The 23,165-nt window shown below is 49.8% G+C and overlaps 10 protein-coding genes across 10 annotated transcripts; 4 read left to right on the forward strand and 6 right to left on the reverse strand.

Annotated features, from left to right (window-relative positions):
• Nucleotides 1–145: 145 nt before the first annotated feature.
• FPRO_01342 (uncharacterized protein) lies at nt 146–1,926 on the reverse strand (the record flags this gene model as incomplete). Its single annotated transcript, XM_031232539.1, has 3 exons — nt 146–1,657; nt 1,721–1,822; nt 1,873–1,926. 3 exons carry the CDS (start codon nt 1,924–1,926, stop codon nt 146–148), a joined length of 1,668 nt encoding a protein of 555 aa, XP_031075131.1.
• Nucleotides 1,927–2,887: 961 nt separating this feature from the next.
• FPRO_01341 (uncharacterized protein) lies at nt 2,888–3,506 on the reverse strand (the record flags this gene model as incomplete). The annotated part of the gene is made up of 3 exons (XM_031232550.1): nt 2,888–2,909; nt 2,968–3,108; nt 3,337–3,506. 3 exons carry the CDS (start codon nt 3,504–3,506, stop codon nt 2,888–2,890), a joined length of 333 nt encoding a protein of 110 aa, XP_031075132.1.
• An 823-nt stretch (nt 3,507–4,329) lies between these two features.
• Nucleotides 4,330–5,246, forward strand: FPRO_01340 (putative RHO1 protein; the record flags this gene model as incomplete). Its single annotated transcript, XM_031232561.1, has 3 exons — nt 4,330–4,575; nt 4,627–4,830; nt 4,887–5,246. 3 exons carry the CDS (start codon nt 4,330–4,332, stop codon nt 5,244–5,246), a joined length of 810 nt encoding a protein of 269 aa, XP_031075133.1.
• A 1,212-nt stretch (nt 5,247–6,458) lies between these two features.
• On the reverse strand, nt 6,459–7,246 carry FPRO_01339 (putative heat shock protein MGE1 precursor; the record flags this gene model as incomplete). The annotated part of the gene is made up of 2 exons (XM_031232572.1): nt 6,459–6,902; nt 6,956–7,246. The coding sequence occupies 2 exons, from the start codon at nt 7,244–7,246 to the stop codon at nt 6,459–6,461; spliced, it is 735 nt and encodes a 244-aa protein (XP_031075134.1).
• A 614-nt stretch (nt 7,247–7,860) lies between these two features.
• FPRO_01338 (putative 26s proteasome p44.5 protein) lies at nt 7,861–9,248 on the forward strand (the record flags this gene model as incomplete). Its single annotated transcript, XM_031232583.1, has 3 exons — nt 7,861–8,042; nt 8,095–8,177; nt 8,242–9,248. 3 exons carry the CDS (start codon nt 7,861–7,863, stop codon nt 9,246–9,248), a joined length of 1,272 nt encoding a protein of 423 aa, XP_031075135.1.
• A 376-nt stretch (nt 9,249–9,624) lies between these two features.
• On the reverse strand, nt 9,625–14,214 carry FPRO_01337 (uncharacterized protein; the record flags this gene model as incomplete). The annotated part of the gene is made up of 1 exon (XM_031232595.1): nt 9,625–14,214. The coding sequence occupies one exon, from the start codon at nt 14,212–14,214 to the stop codon at nt 9,625–9,627; it is 4,590 nt and encodes a 1,529-aa protein (XP_031075136.1).
• Nucleotides 14,215–15,117: 903 nt separating this feature from the next.
• On the forward strand, nt 15,118–16,266 carry FPRO_01336 (uncharacterized protein; the record flags this gene model as incomplete). Its single annotated transcript, XM_031232606.1, has 3 exons — nt 15,118–15,299; nt 15,355–16,085; nt 16,139–16,266. 3 exons carry the CDS (start codon nt 15,118–15,120, stop codon nt 16,264–16,266), a joined length of 1,041 nt encoding a protein of 346 aa, XP_031075137.1.
• A 350-nt stretch (nt 16,267–16,616) lies between these two features.
• FPRO_01335 (uncharacterized protein) lies at nt 16,617–19,231 on the reverse strand (the record flags this gene model as incomplete). The annotated part of the gene is made up of 7 exons (XM_031232617.1): nt 16,617–17,846; nt 17,896–18,357; nt 18,417–18,650; nt 18,701–18,829; nt 18,877–18,944; nt 19,004–19,123; nt 19,201–19,231. 7 exons carry the CDS (start codon nt 19,229–19,231, stop codon nt 16,617–16,619), a joined length of 2,274 nt encoding a protein of 757 aa, XP_031075138.1.
• Nucleotides 19,232–19,864: 633 nt separating this feature from the next.
• FPRO_01334 (uncharacterized protein) lies at nt 19,865–20,253 on the reverse strand (the record flags this gene model as incomplete). The annotated part of the gene is made up of 3 exons (XM_031232628.1): nt 19,865–19,936; nt 20,012–20,126; nt 20,222–20,253. 3 exons carry the CDS (start codon nt 20,251–20,253, stop codon nt 19,865–19,867), a joined length of 219 nt encoding a protein of 72 aa, XP_031075139.1.
• Nucleotides 20,254–20,895: 642 nt separating this feature from the next.
• On the forward strand, nt 20,896–22,995 carry FPRO_01333 (uncharacterized protein; the record flags this gene model as incomplete). The annotated part of the gene is made up of 4 exons (XM_031232639.1): nt 20,896–21,487; nt 21,537–21,726; nt 21,773–22,362; nt 22,409–22,995. 4 exons carry the CDS (start codon nt 20,896–20,898, stop codon nt 22,993–22,995), a joined length of 1,959 nt encoding a protein of 652 aa, XP_031075140.1.
• Nucleotides 22,996–23,165: the final 170 nt, after the last annotated feature.

The raw sequence follows: 23,165 nt of genomic DNA on the forward strand, positions 1-23,165 counted from the left end.
CGAGGGCGGCTTGCATGTATTCGAATTAAGACTGAGTGTTTTAAATATATGCCGTAGCCATTGCCGGCTCTACTAGATTAGGGATGGCTGTGCTCTAATATTTGTGATTGCGTACACCACTTCATCTATATAAATTTGACTTCAATCACCATCTTCCTCCACGGCCTCTCCCTTGCCAGCTTCCTCGTCCTCTCCCGCCCCTCCCGCCCCCGCCCCCGCGACCTCTGCCACGACCAGAGAATCGTTGATCAGTTTTGGGCGGTCCCTGTGCTTTCCTCTGTCGCCTCTCTGCATCTGTGGCATCCCATATATTTGCAAGTCCCATAAGTTCACAGAAAGCCGCCGTCTGAGGGCTTGTGTACTCCTCTGGCTGCTCGTTAACAATCTCGGGAGCACCTGGTACGTGAGGCGGTGCTGTGATCTCAAAGTTGTAAGGGACATCTAGCTTTCCACTCTTGATAATATTTTCCTCGATCCATTCTCTCTCTTTTTCGATGAGGGGCAGATAATGCTCTTCCCCAAGATCAGGAGGCGCCTGTACACTTCGGTCACCAACAATCAAGGAGTCATGGAAGACGCGAGTGATTGCGAGCCATTCTGGATCGTATTTTAACCTCCAGCGAGGTGATTCTTGGGATGGGGGATACTCAGAACTCGTCTCTGGCTTGAAAGGTTGAATCTCGCACAATTGTAGATAGTGTCTATGCCCTTCGCACTTGTCCAGGGCAAGAAATCGAACCTCTTTGTTCGTGATCTCAGGAGGTACTGGTTGACCTGGTGTTTTCTTTGGTTGAGGTCGAGCAAACGATGCTGGAAGCTGCGCCCTTAGCTCATCCGACACTTCATTTGATGCCTCTGGAGCTTCTTTCGTCTCAGCCTCACTCTTCTCGACTTCTGCAACGGGTTCAGCCTTGGAATCCTCGTCATCATCATCATCATCATCATCCATATCCAAGTCTATTTCGTCAGGGTTGACCTCTGTAGCTGGGGCAGGGGCAGGGGCAGGGGCAGAAGCAGGAACAGGAACGAGAACTTCCTTGCTCTCCTGGGCCACAGGCTCGGCGTCTTTGTATACCTTGACCGCAGCGAACTTGACGTGCATGTGTGCTGAGAACCAGTAAGGAGGTCGCAGGCGATCCATGACATACTCTGCTGCCACGTTACCAAGGGTACCATCTATGGACTCCTGTTTAAAGAAAGGCTTCTTTTTGAAGAGCTCTGCATGATCCCCATGCCACTCAACTGCACGAGGCCAGTCGTGACTAAGGCCGATGTCCACCTGAGTCCGTACTTGAAGCATTTTCCGGACGTCGAATTCTCGAATGTGGTACCACGACTTAACGTCATCACCGCTGAATGGAAGCCTCTCGTGATGCGGCTTTCGATAGTCAAATCCTTTCCAGATACCAGACAATCCAGCGATGCGCAGTGGGCCGAAGCGCAAGATATTGGCAGCACCCATGTAATAGATATTGGGTGCTACCCAGCCTCCATAATAAAGCTCCCAGAGATGTGAACTGGCTTCGTGGTTTCCAGCAATGAATATTGTTAGATAGGGTGCTTTTTGTTCACCAGAGTAGTACCTGGGAAAATCTCCTAGGCGTCGATACTTGACAGGGCAAGACATGATGCTCAAATCTGCAGCATTTCGTACGGACTGCGACGCGGTGTGAGCAAACTAATGGAAAGGGCATTGAAGCTGAACGTGAGCTGAAAATACCTGAAAATCACCTCCAATGATGAGAATATCAACGCCATCCCACCCACGTTGCTTACAAGACTCTTCCACTGAGGCGTAGATTGCATCTAACGTGCCATGGCCCTTGGGTTGTTAATGCCATCTCGATTTCTCTATTGCTCGAGGAAACTCACACATCCTTCTACTGCAACTCGGACGCCCTGCGTCTCGAATGTGTTTGCAGCCATTTTTTTGTGTTGACGTGAAATTGTAGTTGTAGATGGAAAGTTGAGGCTGAGTGGGTTCACAGACAGAAGCTGCTTTCCTTTATGGGCAAGCAACTGCTTACAGCGATAACACCAAGCAATGGATCAATTAGTCCCACGCTTTCCTGCCTAAAACAATGACTCAGATATTGAAATGAGACAACCGTTTATATCACATCAGCTCAAGACTTAATAGTCATTTTTTCTCTATTGGAGGCATGGCAGCGCTACCAATTGGTCCTGGGTATCCACCATGCTGAGATGTACATAGCAGAAGAACCACCAAGCACAAGGATACCCAGTCTCTTGATGTGAGTCCGTGGATTAAGGACAAGTCTTTGCTTGGGGCAGTGACCATTGAGTGGTAATGCTTGATCGTGAGTCCACACATCCTTGTCTTTCATGCCGCATCCGTCAAGTTAAGTGAATCTTATGTACGATGGACTATTCCTTCCCTGCCTTCTTATGGGATTACTCCTAGGGTGCATCAAGTGCAGAACATTGATGACATACATTGAAAAGTCTCACTTAAAACAATTTCACAATCAAGAAATGTTGCCCTTCAGAAAAAGCGAAAGCTCAATGCGTCAGCTGAGTAACGCAGAGTGAGAGGGTTACTTTAATCTTCCATCTCTAATAGACGTTCGACCCACGGAGGAGTGAAGAGAAGAACGCATATGCTGAAATGGTGACAAGTCACAGTTAGGCATGTTGGCATCGGAATCAGGCAAATAGATCTGGCCAGGTTCGACGTGTGTCAATCGTTTCTAGTGTAAGCCCATTACCATCAATCGCAAAAAATAAAAATAAAAATAAAACTGTAAGGTCTGAAGAGAGCTGCATAAGACCGACTGAACCTTACCATACCACCTCCAAAACGCCGTCATCAAGTGCTGAGATTAGGGCATATTTTTCACCCCCATCTCTGAGTTACAGCTTCTTCTTACTTCATGCCCATATTCGCCCTGGATGAGATTAGTACCGAAGCAATCGTTTGTAGCAATGCATGGCTGGGCTGCATACTGGTCCAGGCCCAGGTAATCTGCCGCGGCCAACAGTTCGAGGCAGAGCTCGACCGGGATCTCCATGTCGGGAACATCCTCGCTGTTACGGTAACGGTACCAGTAGTGGAAGTATTCGACAACCTTATCAAGGACCATGGCGCTGTTGATAGAATCATCATCAGCGTCTAGCTCTTCCAGGTTTGAAATGGTTCAGCGGAGACAAGGCACGACCGGGCTTGGTGTGCGTGTGGTCAGGTCAAGTGTAGTGAGTAGTCATGTAGCCCAACTGAGAGATCTCGGTTGTTCTGTCTGGAAAGCGTGATGAAGTGTCATCAATCCACGGAGCAGGCCACCTGGAGAGGATGGCATGTCGATGATATCAACCTACCTCATCTCTTGGAAGACACAACGGGCCTCTTTGGCTTCGGCGAACTGGCTTCTCACGTCGAGCATGCCCTTGATGATTGGGCTGACAAGAGCAGCATCGCGTAGAACGACAAACTCGAAGCCGTCGCCAGAAACGAGAGTGATGTATTTGCTGGGTGTCTTCCAGTCCATGGCCGGATGTTCTTTGCTGCGTTGCCGTCGACAAGTTTACAAAAGAAAGAAAGGGAAGAAAGAGAGACGAGAATTTCTTGGAGAGGAGATGCAGAAATAGGCAGAGACTGAATGGATACCTATGGAGCAAACACGCGCTAAAACTCAGTAGCTAGGTAGGACCTTGTCGTGAACAAAGAAGCAAGAAAGTGAGTGACCTTGGCTTGGAAATTTTCTCGTGAGCGAGCAAGCACGTGCACGGGCCAATCATCTCCGTCATTTTCAGCTCCGATGCATGAAGTAAGGTAAGGTAACCCCCCGGATAAAGATAGCAGTTGCCCCGTCAACATGTTTACTCGGGTAACTTGGTGGTGCAACAAAGCCACACTTGAGACTTGACTCCCCATAGTCCTTCCACTCTTTGGTCTCGAAGCGACTAAGTTTAAACTTGCAGCAAACAAACAACTCAAAATCCGAGTCAACAGAGGCAAAGGAGCTCTACCAGACAAGAAAATCATCTTTCAAAGGACCCCTTTTTAGCCCCAAACATCTCAACTCGACTCAATTAGGCCCTTGGTCGTCTTCCTCTTGGTCTTTGTCTCGTCCTCGTCCTCGCCCTCCTCCTCCACATCACTCATCTCCCCCGTTTGCTCCATCGCATTAAACGCTCGATTGCCTTGTCTCTCTTCCACCCCGCACCATCACGAGCACTATACAGCCGAACATTCTTCATTCCTTAGAAGCGCATTCTTAAGGCGATCTCTACCAAAGGCCAAGCAATCCTCTAAAAGACTCGCGCTTGAGCCTGCACTCCCGACCCTGCAGCTTAGCTTTGCGCCCAAGCATGGCATCATCGCATCAGTATCGTACTTCGTACTTTGATACCAACGAGCAGATCCGACGTCAACAGCGCACGCGCTCCAGTGAGGGTACCGTCAGCACCACTATGAGCTCGTCGACGGGCCGTGAGTCGGCAGCGACTCACGTCACAGAAGCGCCCACCTTTTCCAAGAAGATTGTTGTCGTCGGTGATGGCGGTTGCGGCAAGACCTGCTTGCTCATTAGCTACAGCCAAGGTTACTTCCCAGAGGTGAGCAGCTCTCTCTAGCTACTCTCAGCGTACCGAGACTAACAACCACAGAAATATGTGCCTACTGTCTTTGAAAACTACATCACCTATCCTATCCACTCAGCCACTGGTAAGACTGTGGAACTTGCATTGTGGGATACAGCCGGCCAAGAGGAATATGACCGTCTCCGACCGCTCTCATACCCTGAGACCGACTTGATCTTTGTATGCTTTGCTATCGACTGTCCGAACTCGCTGGACAACGTTCTTGATAAGGTACGATCATATCCTTTCCCTTCTCAGCGCATCTTGTACTGATCACTCTTCTATAGTGGTACCCTGAGGTTCTACACTTCTGCCCATACACTCCTCTGGTTCTTGTGGGTCTCAAGTCAGATCTTCGTTACAAGAAGACTTGCATTGATATGCTCAAGACGCAAGGTCTTACTCCAGTCACCACGGAGCAAGGTATGGCCGTTGCTAAGAAGATGAACGCGCAGTACATGGAGTGCAGTAGCAAGGAAATGTCAGGCGTCGACGAGATTTTTGAGCAGGCTATCAACACTGTCGTCGCTAATGACCGGAAAACCATCGAGGCGGCCGCAGCCTCAGGTTCTTCCAAGGAGAGCAAGTCATCAACACCTGGGGTGGGACAGATTAAGAGGAAGAAGAGAAGGTGTCCAATCCTCTAAAGGCCCACGGCCAGAGATGGATGAAAGATTGATTTCTTGGATTGAGGAACTTTTCTACTCATCATTGTCTTGCAAAGCCTCCCTTGTCATCTTCTCCTGGGGAGGGGAGGCCAGGAGGGCCACATAAAGAAAAGGCAGCTCGATGGGCCAGCATTAAAAGAGTTGTAATGACCATCGCATGAACATTGTTTCTTATAACGATTCACATTTACGTTATTTCTTTACCTTCATTGCTGTTTTAACATTGATAAGGAACTCACTCGTGGTAGGTAAACAGGCCCAGAGAGAGGACATCGCAGGCGTTCACCTACACAAGAGATGTATCTCGGAGGGATAGGGGGACATAGTTCGGGATCGAAAGTATGGCATGGCATGGGAGGAAGCGCGCACATTTGTATTTGCTTTTTTTATTATTTGAAAGTGACTTATGAGATAGGGGAGCAACTAGAGTTGCAGGCTGTTTTTTTATATGTATCCTACCGTTGGCACCAGGCAAGTTGTGGTGCTGGGTGTTTTGATGGCCTTCCTTTTGTTAGTGTTTTGGTGCGTGGTTGTACTGAGTTGATAGGATCGCTGGAATCAAAGCTGACAACTAAATAAGTGCGTTCCTGTGATGTATATTAATGCCTCCTGCGATAGATTCGTAACTCATCAGTTGAGTGAACAAAGACTGAGTCATACTTTCGAATATAAACTTCAGCCCGTGAACCCTGATAAATAAATAAATCTTTGCCACAACGGCACGGCGGTGAGATTAACAGTCAGTTCATGATTTATTTATTTACTTCTAGATTTATTTCGCGAGTTCTATGACCACATTGTGACTATCTTTTGCACAAGCCCGCTTCACATGCTTCATCGTCATCATAGCTGAGTTGCCAGCTTAGGTACCTATTCATTTTTACCTCTGGACATTATGGATCATGACCTGAAAAGACCTTCTTAGGTCGACTATACCGCCCAGTTGCCCCCACTGTTATACATGTACGTCTTGTTATTTATGTACAAATGTCCCAGCTCTTTTGAAACTTTTCTCCTGTCCAAGCATCTGTAACCATCATACAAGTTGAAAAATGACCATCATGAGGGGAGCATTATACATAGAGCCAACGCCAACCGATATAACCTCGTCTAAAAATACACGCAAGATGCGATTGAGTGTGGAGATGTCATCAAAGCACACATCTCCGTCATTATGGAAGAACGATATGCTTATTTGTTCTTGACAACACCGACCTTGGCGGCGCGCAGCACCCGGCCGTTAAGCTTGAAGCCCTTCTGTTGAACGAAGAAAACAGTGCCATCCTCCTTATCGGGCTGGGGAGTCATAAAAGTGGCCTCCTGCTCGTTGGGGTTGAACTTCTCGCCCTCGGGATTGAGCCGCTCGAGGCCATGCTTTTTGAGGGTGTTCATGAGGATATCTTCGGTCATCTTGAGACCCTCATACAGGTTGGCGAGATCCTCCAGGCCCTCAGGTCGGTCTGGGGCGTTGAGCTTATCCTTGGGAACCATTCCAAGGGCGCGGTCGAGGTTGTCGACGCTGTCGACAAGATCCTTGGCGAATTTTTGGATGGCAAAATCTTTAGCGGACTTGACCTCACGTGTGGTACGCTCTTGAAGGTTGCGGAAGTCGGCGACGGTGCGCATACACTTATCCTACAAGAGAGTCAGTCTTCCCATATCAAATTGTGTATTTGATTATTACAAACCTTCCAGTCCTTAACCTCGTTCTCCTTGGCTGCAAGTTCCTTCTTGAGCTCAGCGAGAGGATCGCTCTCTTTTTCAGCCTCAGCGGGCTTTTCCTCCGTTTTGGCCTCCTCAGCAGGCTTGGCCTCAGTCTCCTTGGCGTCACTGTACCATCTCGAGACGGCGGGCTGAACGGATCTGAGAGCAAAGGCGGGCGCAGCCTGGAATTGCGACTGAATAAAAGGTCGGGGGACGGCAACCTTGGGAGCAGCTCGCAGAGCGCGGGATGAGGTAGCAATGGCCTGGCGGAACATTGTGAGGGTATATGAGGAATTATATTTTAGATTTTGGTAGCAACAAAGTAAATGACGAGGAAGACTCGACGGAGATAGGCTGATGCACTTAAGTAAGTGTACAGTGGCTGTGGTGGGTAGGTAGGTATCAGGAAGTTTGGAAGCTCCGAGTTAGGACTGAAATTTTAGCTGTCGGCATGATTGATTCGCTTCGCATTTCGAAGGGTCGCGCCGGCTTCTCTTCCGGGGACGGGAAGCTTCCATTCGGCGGGCAATAGCAGGGCAAGGGCCATATCTAGGATCTGATACGTACCTGTCTGGAAATACCTAAGGCCTAGTGTAGGCGGATCAATAAAAGCCCGTCACTGCATCATTGATCCAACTAATACCCTGGGCGGGCTGTTTCCTCGCTGTAGGATCCACTCTTTTACTGGCCTACGTCGTGCTCTGGCAACCTGGAGGCTAAGGTTAGGTAGCTGTTCGCTATGCTATTGTTTCAACATACCTCTAACCAAACAATTTCAAGATAACGAACACTGCTCTTCAGCGCCCCCCAAGTCTCGACTCTGCCTTCACAGCGCATTACCTCTCACCCACGGTTACATCCAGCGGCACGCGCAAACACATCCTCCACAATGGCGGCGGCCGAATCAGCGAGGGTCCAGGAAGCGCAGAAGCTTGCCAAGTCTGACCCTCGAAAGGCTGAGGCCATCTACAAGGACATCATCTCCAAGGCTCCTAGCACCACATCCGATGCTGCCACTCGCGAGTACGAGACTGCTCTGATTAGCTTAGGAGAGCTGTATCGAGATGAGAAGTGCGCACTCTTCAACACCGCTGTTCCTGTGCCCCGCTAACAAATACGACAGGAATACCCAAGAGTTGGTGACCCTGGTCAAGGAGAGCAGAACGGTCTTCTCTTCTTTCGCAAAGGCCAAGTCAGCAAAGCTTGGTACGTTCTCAACATCACATGATCCTGCCTCGAGGCCTAACAGCTAGCTAACGCGGTGATGTAGTCCGCCAACTGCTCGACCTCATCAAGGAAATCCCCGATAGCACCGATATCGAAATCTCCGTCACCAAGGACTGTATAGAATGGGCCACCGCCGAGCGCCGCGCGTTTCAGCGACAGGACCTCGAGGTCCGCCTTGTCACTCTCCAGATGGCAAAGCAATCCTACTACGAAGCCCTCGGTCTCATTAACAACCTTCTTCGCGAGCTCAAGCGCCTCGATGACAAGCTCCGACTCGTCGAAGTTCAGCTCCTCGAGTCGAGAGTTTATCACGCCCTTGGCAACATCCCCAAGTCCCGTGCCGCTCTTACAAGTGCACGAACAAGCGCCGCCAGCGTATACACCCCTCCGATGCTACAGGCTAACCTCGACATGCAGAGCGGTATGCTTCATGCTGAGGACAAGGACTTCAACACCGCTTTCTCTTACTTCATTGAGGCTCTTGATGGCTACCACTCTCAAGATGAGAGCACCCGCGCTCAGGCTGCTCTTCAGTACATGCTTCTTTGCAAGATCATGCTAAACCTTGTGGACGATGTCAACAACCTTATGACTTCCAAGCAAGCCCTGAAGTACGCTGGCAAGAACCTAGAGGCCATGAAGGCCATCGCTCGCGCACACTCGAATCGATCACTGGAGGAGTATGAGCGAGCACTTTCTTCCTACCGATATGAGCTCGGTAGCGACGCTTTTATCCGCAACCACCTTCGCCGCCTCTACGATGCTATGCTGGAGCAGAACCTCATCAAGGTCATTGAGCCTTTCTCACGCGTCGAAATCGACCACATTGCCAAGATGGTTGGCCTTGACACTCAGCAGGTTGAGCGAAAACTATCTCAGATGATCTTGGACAAGGTTATTATCGGCGTTTTGGACCAGGGCGCTGGTTGTCTCATCATCTTTGACGAGACGCACCGGGATGAGTCCTATGATGCGGCCCTAGCAACAATCGAGAAACTGAGCAGTGTGGTGGATGTACTTTACACGAACCAAGCTTCCATGCTGGAATAGATTAGCAATGAGAGGCACAATAGTTGTTGTATGTAATATATCTCACGCTTTTAGACCACGTGTTGCAAGAGGGAACAGAGCCGTAAATGCGGAGAGGTGTATACACGTATTCATTTGTTTGCACAACCATATCTGAAGCGAACAACCAAAACTATATGTGCTGACACTTCCAACAGACTGCGCTGCAAGACAGGGGTATGTAGTCATATGCAAAGAAAGCATGAAGGATACAACACGCGGTATCTGGTATCTCCAAACAATAACAGCCACCTACTCATGAAACAGAACGCCTCATGAAATGCTAACTATGCCATATTCGTGATTCTATACAAAAACAAACCAAACCATTTGTAAAAACAGGATTCTTTCATGTCGTTTAGTGAAACATAACTCGCGCTGGTTTTTCAGCCCCTTGGCTCCTCTTCTCTCCGCCCAGAATTAAGCCAGCTAATCTTTTGACGACTTCAACCTCATCCCAGCCACCGACTTGTGCTTTGAAAGCGTCGATGCAGTCCAAGTGCCAACGCTTCAGCGTCATTGACTCGCCTTTGCTTGAGACAGGCCTTCCAAGATATTTGTCTGAACAGCGCTCAAAATGAAGCCTGAAGGGACCTTGACGTCGCTGTTGAACAAGATCATTCAAGAGAAGCCAGTGTCTTCGTGTCCAGACCGTTTGGGAGAGTGGTTCGGGGTGGGTCTGTTTTGTTGAGAGCTTCTCGTTAGAGATAGGAATTTGCGGGATGGTGTTATTCTCCTTGTTGGCAGTTTGAGGTGGTGCACCAGGACGCTGGGCACCTGTGCTTGACTGAGATGCTGCTGAGGAGTTGGATAGTCGACGTTGGTGTCGAACCTTGGCTTGCTCTATGGGAGATAGGACGCTGCTGGTAAACTCAACCACGCGACCAGGAGTGTGAGGTTTAAGTGGCGAACGGAGACTTGATTTGATCGGGGAAGCGTTCTTGGGGGGTAAAGGCCGGAGGAGAGTGCTAGCTGTGGGCCGCTTGGGGGAATCTTCACTTGCATTAGACGTTTGCTGCTGCCACTTTTGTATATCGGCGTGAGTGAGCTGCATCCTCGGTGGAGTGGTGGCACTACTACTCGGGATAGGGGCATGGTCAGGGGCAGCAACCTGACTTGAAGCCTTAAAGAAACTCTGACTAGGATTTCTCCGCTGCGGAGTAAAGTTCATCTTCTGAGGCACTGAGGGCAGTGGCTCGGATACTTGATCTTCTTCGTCTTCTTCAAGTACCTCTGTGCCCTCCTCGTCGAGCTCTTCCTGCTGTACACTCTCATTTTGTTGCTCAGATATTTCCTGCATAGAAGTGTCGTGCTCTTCTTGTCTTGGGGAAGCCGTTTCCTGTCGACTTGGCGATGACATGTTCGACCGTGAATCTGACCGAGAATATTCATCGTTTTCAGGTTCTTCAGGCTGGTCGTTCCTCACCGGGGGCTGAACAGGGCGTATAGGAGAGAAAAAGCCTGCCCTTGGCTGCCCTCTAGGTACAAGCTCCTCTGGTGGTAGCTGTGGGAACATGGAGCTTGTCGGGAGGGTTTGAACTGTCTCCGTCGGCTGAGGCTCGGTCTCAGTGGACCGCGCTCCAAAGACGGACATCTTCTTCAGAGGAGAGAGCTTGTCAGCCAACATGCCTGGGATCGCAGCCGGTGAGGAGAAGAAAGTTGAGAGGTCGAAACGGCTCGCTTTGGCGGTAGCAGGAGCCTTATCGGATTCTTGAGGAACATCCCTTTGAGCGACAAGAGAATACTCCTCTGCTTGAGATGGTTCATCCTGCACAACATCCATGCTTTCAGGTTGAAGCGCGGTCTCTTCTTCCAGGTGTTCTTCATTCTCTTCCAGTTCATTCCTTGTCTGGTCTGTAGCCTTTGGGGGCCGTTTCGTTCCCCTGTTGGCCTGCCTCCTCCAAGGGCTTGGGAGAGTGCCTCGTCTGGGGATAGGTGACTCGGGTTTCCTCGCTGGTGAAGGCTGACGGGCTGTATGAGGGCTAGACCTTTGGGCTTCAAACTCCCACAGATCCATATCATCGCCGGCATCTTCGGTTTCGTCATCTGCGTCATCCACCGGCCCGTCCAATTGGTCATGAGAAATGGAATGTGGTTCGGGAGGTCTGGCTGTTGACCGTGCAAAAGCCTCAAGGGGTACATCTCCTCTGAGGTTGTCGCTTATAGGACCTTCTCTATCAACCCAACTCATTCCACCCTCACTGGGGGCCTGGAAATGCGTAGAGCTTGCTGCAGATTCCCTGGATATTGTTCGGCGATGGCGTGGGGACGAACCAGCACTTCTCCGCTCAAGAGCTTCCATAAAGCTAGCTTGACCTGTATGTCTGGTGTTTGTTCCAAAGGGGTCGTCATAGACTTCATTATCTTTGGAGATCTGGGCAGTTTCGGGGAATGGACGGGACTTCCCAGGACTCGCGTTCGTCCGTTGATTTGGCTGAGTTACCCTTGGACCCAGCTCTCTAGAAGCAGATCGCCTGAAAGGGCTTCGCAAATGATGGTCGCGGGCCTCCGGCGTTGGAGGATCCGAGGTCACGCTCTGCAAAGCTCGCCCCGCCCTCATAATGGGTGACAATGTGGGACGTCTGACTCTCTCTGGTGGCACATCAGGCAACGATTGAGGTTCCTGGATAGGCGATGTAAGTTGATTTAGTGGCGTGACTTCTGGCTGCTGCATTTCGGCCTCTAAGGACAAATGGGGTTGCTGAGGTACAACGATTTCAGGAATCTCTTGGGCCTCTTCAGGTTCCTCTTCGACCGGGTCTTCCATAACGGTCTCTTCCAAGGGCTGATCATCTGCAGCAGAATGGTCATCAGGTTCAGGGACAATAGTCATATCCATGATAGGTTCATCATTGTTTTCGGGTATTTCGACTTCAACAAAAGCCTCGTTGGTGACTTTCCCGGTCGCTTCAACAGCTTGATCAACGATTTCTTCGTCAATCTCTATCGCTTCAAGTGATACCTGGGCTTCGGTGGGGGGCTCAGGTGATGAGTTCCTCGGCAGTGAGTCTCTGGAAGATGCAGACCTAGCTGGACTCTGCGATACGCTTGTTGACTTCGGGGCAGTATTGTTTCCAAAATCGATATTTGGAGGGGTGTCGTCAGGGGTGGGGAGGCGCCCGCCATCCGAACGAGAGATAGCGCTTCCAACCGAAGCTTCTGGAGGTTCAGCCTCCTCTTGTTCTTGCTCATCGACTGAATCTTGATCTTCGACTGTCTCCTGTTCTGTTTCTGCATCTTGTTCTTCAACTACTTGCTCTTGTTGCTGTATCTCTGCTTGCTGGGGCTCATCTTCAGACTGGATAAGGTCCGCATCTTCCATTTCAGCATCCTCTGTCTCTGATGGGGCTTTCTTGGCCATGGCTCGAGGACGGCGGGGGGTGGCTGCTTCAAGTACTGCATCAGGTATCTCTGAGAAAGAGTCGTCGTACAAGTTTGAATTATCGATTTCGAGATGTGAGGAGTCTTGTCGTTGTGTTGCCAGAGGAGATCCGCGATATTCAACCTCCGGATTGTCTCGCGTGTTTGACTGCAACACTTGCCGTCGCAATGGAGAAGAGCCCATCCTTCGCGGAGTCTGACGCCATATGGAAGATAAGTTGCGGATGGGTGAAAAAGTCATGGGTGGGCGAATACTAGATTGTCGGTGTTCATCTCGAGGCTCAGCGGGAGGAGCGGGAGGAGCGGGTGCCGATGGTTGGGGCTCCTTGTCTTGCTCAGCGGTTTTCTTGTTGACGTTAGGTCTATCGCGATCCTGCAGAGACTGCCGTAGAGACTCCAAAGTGTTGTTAATAATTAGGCTGGTTTCCTCGCCAATGTCGTTTTCGGCGATCTCTCGAACAGAGCTGCGCATACTCGCTTGTAGCGAGGGCAGCGAGTCCATGAATATCATGCTAAAGTCTTCACCCGCTGCGACCGTATCTTCGTTCCCAGAACGAGTGTCGCTTTGAGGTTCGTCTGCCGAAGATACGTCGCTTCCAGCTGGTCCATAGCCATAGTCTCCAAAATCTGAGAAATCATCTGCTCGTCCATGGTCCGGACTTGAAGGAGCAGGCGCATTTTGGATTGCGCGACTCCCAGGCCGCGGCGTTGGTTCATCATCTAATGTTGCCATCCAAATATCTGAGTCCGGTTCTTCTTGCTGAGCGGGCGCGCTGTTATTCGCGGTTCGGTTTGCGCGTAATTGATTTGCCTCAGCTTCTGACGGCGTGATGACCAAAGTCACATCGTTGTCGGCTTGTGAGTCGTCGGCGCGGAGAGAGGGCAGGTCGGAGGCATCACCAGCAACCTCAATCTTATCGAGAGCTTGACTTTCTGATCTGCTACTCGTCTCTGAAATCCCCCTCGCGTTTTGTTCGTCTTCTGTGGGATTTGGTGGGTCAACAGGACGGTTCTTCGGTGGTCGGCCTCGTCTTTTTGTTCCTGGTGTTGGCTGCGCATTACTTTCTGCCGATTTGTTTGGTGTATCTGTGTCTTTTGTCGTGCGTTGTCTTCTCCGGGGGCTTCCATGCATCGGTGTTATTGACTTTCTCTTCGTGCCTGTACTGGGTAGCGGTGTGCCGTTTGTTTTCCTCGGTCGTCCTCGTTTCCTAGGAGTCGCGTTGTTATCCTCCTCGATCGGGCCCTTTAGCGGCACAGTCGTGGTGGTGGTCGCCATTTCTCTGCGTCGCGATATCGGTAGGTAAGGGCTGTCTTGGAATAGTTTTCGTCGCGCGCTGCTGGGGCCTGCAGTCGCGCTTGGTTCCTCTGTCTCGACCGTAACTAGTAATTTCTGGGGCGCTTTATTATCTCCAACCTCGAGTTCGAAAGTCTGTTTCCTAGGAGAGGTTCCTAAGCCCATGGAGGAGAAGCGGCTGGACCGTTGGCTGCTGCGGACGACACGGCGCGTGGATGGAGGGGGCATGACACTTTGTTCAACGGTATCGTTTAGAGGATCGGGTGACGACATAATATCCGCGCTGGGTGTGTTCATATCAGCAAAAGAATGCCAGCGAACGGCAAAAGAGTCGTTGTCAACGCCTAAACTTTTGCGTTTTGGCATTGACGAAGGGTGGTTTCGTTAATCATTCATGGGATGCTGGAATGCGAAATTCAAAATAGTCATGGTGTATGCAAACACTACCGCCGTCCCTCCGTTGCAAAGCCAAAACCAACCCGCGGTGTGCTTTGTGCTTTGTTGGACTTGTTGGACAGGGATAGACGTGGCGGCATGGGTCCAGTGTTTACTTTGGTCCCAATGAGGCAAGCGGGGACAAAGCGTGAACTTTGTCCGCATTTTCTGTTTCTCCTTGACTCCGTGGCTTGAATGGTTGGACTGTTGTCTTGTGCCTCGATTGGTACTAGCGCCAGACGGTAAAGATCTCAAGTCACCGGCCCAAGGTCTTGTCCCTTTTCCCCACATCACATGCAGGGAAGTGACCTCATTTTCAGATGCGGAACAGAGGCCGACTTTTAGGGAAGTTTTACTCGGTATCAACTCCCGTCCCGACCTCGGTACGGTATATCTAGGGGGAGGGACCTACCTGAGATACCTAGGCAGGCCTTACAGTAATCAGACGTCCTCTAGCTCTCGAGTCAAGTCATTGCCGATCCCGCGATACAAGTCTCCCTCCAATACCTACTGCCTTTCCTTACAAGCTTTAAATACTGTATCCAGCTGGGCACCTATAATCGAGCACGGCCCCGCGCGACTTGTAAGTTTCCCTTCCCCAGGTTTTTAATTACTGTTCATTCCCCATCAATTCGATTCGATCCATTTCTGTCCTACATACATAATAAACATCGCTTACACGCGCCTCGCTTAAGCTTAAGCTTGTATACTACAGTACATCGACCATTTACAAACGGCATCATGTCAGACAACGCCGAAAAGGAGACCACTCCTCAGATCGATACGCCTGTGACAAAGGTCGAGATCACTCCTAACAAGGTCGAAATCAGCACGGCGCCTGAGACCCAAGCAATCCCCCAGAACGACAATGTCGCTCACGCTCTTGCTGGCGCTGGAGGTGGTCTTCTGTCCATGATCCTGACGTAAGGCTTGCGAAGACCCCAATGACGCATCACAGTGCGCTGATGATATCTCAAGCTACCCTCTCATCACCCTCTCCACACGCGCTCAGGTCGAGTCTAAGAAGGCCGAGAGCAAGTTCAGCGAGGCTGTTGGCAACATCATCGCCCGCGAGGGTATCTCTGGTCTCTACTCCGGTATTAACTCGGCCCTCTTCGGCATCAGCGTCACCAACTTTGTCTACTACTACTGGTATGAATGGACTCGCGGTTTCTTCGAGAAGGCTGCTGCCAAGGCCGGTCGCGCTGGCGCCAAGCTCACCACCGTTGAGTCCATGATTGCTGGTGCTATCGCTGGTTCGGCCACCGTCATCATCACCAACCCCATCTGGGTCGTCAACACCCGAGTCACCACTCGTCAGCAGGAGAAGAAGCAGGACGTCGAGGCCGGCGAGTCTAAGCCTGCCAAGGCTCCCAGCACCATCGGCACTCTGCTGCTGCTCCTCAAGAACGAGGGTCCTCAAGCTCTCTTCTCTGGTGTCATCCCGGCTCTTGTCCTCGTTATCAACCCTATTCTCCAGTACACTCTCTTCGAGCAGCTCAAGAACACAGTTGAGAAGCGCCGCAAGGTGACCCCCACTATCGCCTTCTTCCTTGGCGCCCTGGGCAAGCTGTTTGCTACTGCCATCACCTACCCTTACATTACCGTCAAGTCTCAGATGCACGTCCAGGGCAGCGGTAAGAAGGAGGGTTCCCTTAGCGCTCTTTCTCGCATCGTCCGTGAGAGTGGTTACTCTGGTCTCTACCGAGGTAAAATATCAAGTCTCCATCTTGTTTAGCAATTCACTGACTCTCATCAACAGGCATCGGCCCTAAGGTCACCCAGAGCGTCCTCACTGCTGCGCTCCTCTTTGCCTTCAAGGACGTTCTCTATGAGCAGACCGTTCGTCTCCGAATGGCCCAGGCCGCTCGCCGACGTGTTGCCGCTTAAGCTAGCTTAAGCACTGGTCCCACTAGACCTGTCTTCTTATCAGAACCAGGATTGAAGATCCCCAATTATTCTCGGTATCTCATTCCGATTACCGAAAAGCATTTGCGGTGAGGATGCGTTCGGTTTGTTATCGAAATTGTCGCAATGGAAATGGCGTTGTATCTCCTATATACCTAGTATTAGTTCATATTCTGTTTGGTGTTTGAAACCAGGGCTGGTAACCAGGAATATTGGAAGAGGGTGCTGCTCTCATCTGGATACCCGAATACGCTAAGGCGGCTTTGATGTAACAATTCAATTTAAGCTCTTTTTGTCATTATACATGGATTTCTTTCAACAAGCTTCAGAGTTCAGACAGGAACCAGACGGGGGACAATCCACCAGTCATGATAGCACTTATCAGGAGTTGGTACCTCAGCTCTGAGCTTCAGATTACTCGCATCTTCCTTTGATGCCTTCAGTACGGCCGTAATCGCGAGCCCTGTTGCAATACAAGCTTTGAGAGCGTTCTTCTTTGAAGTCTGCCATTTATCGTGAGAACCAACTGAGAACGAATCTGCCGCAGACAACTTGCTCAGAACCTCAAACCCCTGCTTTGCACCCTTCAGAGCTCTTTCTGCATATTGAAGAATATCCACCGTGGACGATTCTGGTTGCGTGGTTCCAAGATTAAATTCTTGAAAGCCCGGGCAAGGCGGCAAACCAATAACGGCGAATGGTCTCATCCGCAGCTCAAAGCGGAATTCGTCGTTACTGTAAGGTCGCGGCGGCACCTTGACCAACTCAAGCCGCATGAGAGCTGTGTAAAGACATGACAGCGCATCTGACAATTCCCATGTGACAGCGGCATCGAGAAGCATAAGTCGGATAAAGGCAAGGGATCGCTCAAGTTGGCGATCGGCTGAAGGGTTTCGCGGTTGAGATGGTTCGCGAGATTCCTCGACTCTTCGAACAATGAAGGACTTGAGCCTTTCTGTATGCTGAACTCTCCATTTGGCGAGGTAGTTCAGATACCAATACATACCGGCAAGTTCGTCTGGCTGATAGACTTCTAGCTCGAAACCAAGTTGTACAATCCATTCCATCTGGCGAATCTTGTATAAGTACGTCCAGGACGATAGTGGGAGGGAGTAGGAGTCGATTGGTTGAGAATTTGCTCCCGTGAATTGCCTCATTGGCTTCTCGTTAAACTTGACCTGGATAATTTGATCGATTTCTTCAGCATCGAGCTGGAGATTATCCCAGTCCCTGATGATATGGCAGAGCGTGCGCCGCACACGACACCTGTTCTGACAAAAGGTTCTGAAGATGTCGAGAAATGATTGAGCCGCTCTTTGTCGAAACTGTTCCATTTGTTGCGCAACAATGAATCGCGGATCTTGGGGGAATTCGATCTCGTCGTTGTTTCGATCAAGTTGGGCGCTGGCCGGCATCGACACGATAGAAAAGTCATCATCCATGATCTGCCGGATGCTCATTGATCCCAGAACTTCCATCTCGTTAAAAAGGAAAGTCTGAAGTAGAGTCCGCACGAAAACTAGCGGTTGAGGCTTCTTGGCTTGAAATTGCAAGACAAAGTTCTAAAAATGTTTAGCGTTGACATTCTCTGAAGAGCAATCGGATACTTACTTGTAGGCATTGTGAGTCCGTATAGTTTAGCACATCAATCAATTCAACACCATCCGTGAACAGCCTTGAAAGATGACCATATGCATCCTCGAATTTCAACTGCACAATCGGTCTAGGGGGCATAGTGCTAGCAAGCTTTCGTTGGAGTTTGGCACTGAAGGCCTCGTCGACTGGTTTTCCCAAGATGTGAGATGACTTGATGGCTGGAAGAACCTTGAGGCCTTCAAGCCATGGTTTTCGCGCAACCTCGGGCTCTTTCACGTATTTGGGGCATTCTGTGGCATCCAGAAAGTACAACCTTAGCTGCAGTCGTTGGTCAAGTGCTTCTCGAAGACCATCGCTGACGCCGGTAGATAATGTGCTGAGTAGGTCTCTTGCTTCTTGGATAGCCTGCCGGATAGCCTGGGGTTGTATCTCAGCAAGCAAGGTGCGACTATATGTGTTTGTCACGAAATCTTCCTCCTTGAAAGAATGCGTTAGCCAAAAATGATCCATTTGCCATGACATCGGCTCACACTTACTTCATAGTAGTGTTCTGATCTAATTCGTTCGTTGACATAACCGCAAGCTTTGAGCAAACCGAGACAGTACGCTCTCAATATTTTAAGCATGTCAGATTGTCCAAAAGAATCAGATGAGCCATTTCGAATGAAATGAGCGTCCTCGACAGTTCGTGGGGTGGGTGTCAGGAGTGCCTCAGCGTATACACTGGTGAAAAGAGTCTGCGAAAGAGGATATCCCTGATGCCACGCCATCTAAGCAACATTATTAGTATAAATATTTGCTTTGTTACTGAAGCACTTACCTCATGACAGAGAAGCTGGTCTATAATTCCCAGCACCTCTTCTGGGAGCAGTGGCCGCGCAACATCGTAGAGCTCTTCAAGCTCCTCTGCTGATTCAACACAACCGCTATCCATTTTAGGATCCATAATCTAAGCATATCAGTGTTGAGCCCAGCTATACTTCACGATAGACGAACCTCAAGCCCTGAAACTGACTCGAACAGAGTAAATCCCCCATCTTTAATAAGTTGACCGGGTGCGAGAGCTGGTCAGACTTGAGTCAACGGCGGGGTCATGAACGAAAGTCAGCGACAAAGAACTTACTCTTGACAGCTTGTGCGAATTGATCTGTGATGTCCACTGCGACAATCCCTGCAGTCGCAATATCCGGAGGTGGCGGAGGTGGCGGCTCATATTGGTGATCTAGCGATATTCTCGCGATATCTGTGCTCCCAAAGTCAGATTTTGACGACATTGGCACTCAGGACCTAAGGAAGGGTAAGGCAGTATTGGGCACCCACCATCTTGAATTCCGTTACCGATATCGTCCATATTGATCAAACAAAGCGCCAAGCTATCGCATTAAATAATAATACTACACGTTTGCGTGATGGTGGTAGTGCTGAAATACAGCATTAGATCGATGTTTGTTTGATAGAAGATGATTGTGAGCAGCAAGGGAGATAGGATGATATATCCAATGATGATGATGGGTCCACTGCTACGTACAACGATAGAATGATGTACTACCAAGCTTGGCTGTTATGTCAGTGAAATCGATACAAAAGCCAAAGTACATTAAAGTTTTACAGTAGAAAGGAGGCAGAAGTCACGGATTTCATAGCAACCTGGTCATGTGTGTTGATACACATCGTTAGCGGAGCCGTAGCTACTATTTCGGCTGTAGCCGGGTGTGACAGAAAGCTGAGATGCGGACGTCCCACCGCGAGCATCACAATAGAAATCATTTACATCGCAACATTGATTCACCAGCAATTCCATTCTTGCCTCCAATTGCAGTCGTAGTTTTGATTTTGATTGATACATTGCAACAATCGTTATGGTACAGTGGCTCCAGGTGTATGCATTCGGCTGAGGAATAAGTCCATCTCATCTGAACCGAGTAACCCCTTCGAGTGCCACGCTTCTATTATCCCACACGCAATCATCTCCAAATCGATCTGCTTAAGCAGCGTTCTCGGCGGCAATGGCGGCGTTGGCAGCGGCGAGGTTCTTGGGCTCACCCTGCTTACCGTTCTGTTGAGGTAATTACATGTTAGTCTGCGACGCTTTTTTTTCCCTCGCCGTCTTTTCGGTTCCGTATTGCCTTACCTGCCACTTGGAGAATCGCAAATCCATCTCGCCTCGGCGCTCAGCAGCGATTCTCTTGTCCTCCTTCAAGCTTCGGCGAACAACGCGGGCGGCAATGGCCAGGTAGCGGTTGTAGCTATCGAAACGCAATGTTAGCTTCTCGGTGTTTCGGTACGGTCGCTCGGCGGGAGACGCTGTAGTCGGCAGTGCCTGGGAGTTCAATTGACGTACGTAAGACCAGCGGCTCTCCACGCAGCAGTCATTTTGGCGGTGTTGGAGGTTGAATTCGGAGGGATGGGTTTTGGTAGTTGGTGATGGCTACTGAGTCTTTGCTCCGAATTACCGGGCAATGGCAGAGCTAGTATTGCGGCCTTAGGCAGAATGCAGTCATGAGCCGGGAAACAGCCGGAAGGGACGTCACGTGACTAGATCTCCTCCATCTTAGTGTAGCGGAAAGACCCTTGCATTCCTGGATCTACCTAATTTCCTGCGTAAGGCTAATTGAATCTTCCCGAATTGATATTCTCAATGAAAACCCATTCATAAGGCAACCGGTATTATTCTCAATAATAAAATGCAATTATTTTCAATCACTTAGTCATGATGACTACGCATCCCGTGAAGCTTAAAATGAAACACTTATGCTTATCCCGGTAGTGTGTCTTCACAATGGATGGTTGTCCAGCTTCACTTGCGGGGATCAATCAAATAAGCCGTGAGACACATCATCAAAAGCCAATGATAGCGGCATCGAATTGGCAGGGGCCTGTGTGTTCAGAGTCGGCCGCCCAATGAGTTGTAGCCATTGGCTCTGTGCTTATCTTGTAGCTTTTTAGCTCCTTCTCCCCATATAGTCTTGGTCTCGTCACTTTATCGACATTCCAAACTCAATCAGTTGTACTCAAATGTCATACATTGCCTCTGCTCGACGTCGGCGACCGCAGGAGTTCTTCCTGCCAAACGGCAAGAAGATCATCGCCTCCCTGCCCGAAGATCTCGAGTCTTTACGTGAAGAACATGGAAAGCGAAATGATGTCCAGGTTGAAGTTGTGATCCACGGATCACCAGAACATTGCCACTATCTAAGAGAGACCCGAGATCACCATGAGAGTCGCCGTGCTCACTTTCGACAACGGCATGGGCCTGCCTTTGACGAGTGGGAAGATATGCAGAGCCAACTTGATCTCGTCAATGGCCACCTGGAACGACTCTCCACCAACACGTCTGCTCTGAATGCTAATTTCGACAAGTTTGGTTATGGTGCTGAGCTGCGGACTTATGATGATGATGACCCCTTACCAGCTGCGGACTCCTCCAACATGTCAACTTCGGACACACTCTCAGTTGGCTCTGGTGGAGGTCAGCCTCGACTAGGAGAAACTATCAAGCTTTTTAAGAAACCAGTGGTCAAGCAATGGTTTCACAAAGGTTTGTTGTGGCGTGCTTCAGAAAACACCGAGATCATGGCCATTGAGCTGTTCTTTGATCTCCTTTATGGTAAGAGACCCAACTCTGTTGCGATAACGAATTCTCACCGCTCGAAAAGTCGGCATCATTCATGTCAACGGCGAGCATGTCTGGGCTGAGCCGACCGGCAAAGAGCTGCTTCGCTTCGCAATCACGTTCATCATGTCATGGAAGATCTGGTCCGATATCACTCTGATCTTGAGTTGGTTTGAGACGGACGATGTCTTTACACGGCTCGAGATTCTGTTCGAAATTGCTTGTCTTCTGGGGTACGTCAGCAATAGTCAACAAGAATTCATCTATCTGACTTCTTAGGTTCTCGACCAACATGACATATGCATTTTATCCTGGCGAGCACAATACCTACACTATGCTGGTATCATTCTATGTCGCAGCTCGTTTCAGAGGTGTCTTCCACTTCTTGTACACTGGGTACCTGCTGCCAATGGTGCGAGGTGTAATGTTCTGTCAAGCTCTCAACATAATTGTGCCAGCAGCCCTGTGGATCGCTAGTATTCATGTTGAGATGCCTTCTCGTCTGGGACTCATCTGGGTTGCCATCGCCTTGGATATGTGCGGCCAGAGCATCCTCACTGGAGTTTACCAATACGGCCGAAAGGCTGCTCACGACAAGAGGATTGTCAAGTATCTCTCGGGTATCTTCGAGTTCTTTCCAGCCGTCAATATTGAGCATCGTGTTGAACGAACCAATGCCTTTGTCTCACTGGTGTTTGGATATTCTGTCATGGGGCCAATGTTTCAGAGTCATGGAGGATATACCGTTGATGTATTCTTGGGAAAGGCTGTTCTGGGCCTTTGCCAGGCGTTTGTGTTTAACTGGATCTATTTTGATGTCGATGGCAGCAACATCAATATCCATGCTATCCGACGCTCTGTGATATCATGTAAGTTATACAGGCTACGATAGTGACCCCGTACTAACCTACAAAGCGTCCGTATGGCACTACGCTCATCTCCCGTTCATCATGGGCTACATTCTCGCATCTGCCGGGCTATCTAAGCTCGTCTGGGTCGCAGATACTCCGGACGCCAACCCTGAGCACCTTACGGAACACTATATCGAGCGTTCGGACCCTGAGATGGCTGACGGTATCCGGTACTTCTACTGCCAAGGCCTTGCTGTAGCCTTGTTCTTTATGGGAGTCATTTCAGTCACCCATGATCATCGCCATCCAGCAACTAGACGCCTATCCAAGAAGACACGGATGGCCAATAGGCTTCTTGTCTGTCTCATCTTGTTTCTATTGCCATTGGCTAAAAGTCTGAACTCGCTGAACCTGATATCCATCACTTTGGCTCTCTCTGTGTGGGTGTTGCTGCTGGAGTTGTTTGGCAAATCATGCCGCAACGACCCGTTCATTGGTGAGAAGCAGGGGTGCTCGGTGAGGTACAGGTGTAAGTGCAGTAAGAAGGATCTCGAGAATGCCAACTTGAATGAGAAGGGGCAAATTCCATCGACTGAGGTGCTTGAGCTAGGACCCAGAGAGAAGACTGCGGTTCCTGATGTGCAAGATTAAGTACACCGATGGCTGATATGGGATTTAATTTGGTGGTGGTTAGCATTTATCCGGCCACGACTAACGAAACTGTCTCTTGAAAAGCAAAAGGTTAATTTCTATAACTAAATGCATACGGTCTATCACTAATATCAATCTCATCCGAGCGAGTATCACACTTGTACCAACAG

The sequence above is a fragment of the Fusarium proliferatum genome, assembly GCF_900067095.1.
Source record: "Fusarium proliferatum ET1 genome assembly, contig: FPRO_scaffold001, whole genome shotgun sequence".
NCBI classification, from domain to species: Eukaryota; Fungi; Ascomycota; class Sordariomycetes; order Hypocreales; family Nectriaceae; genus Fusarium; species Fusarium proliferatum.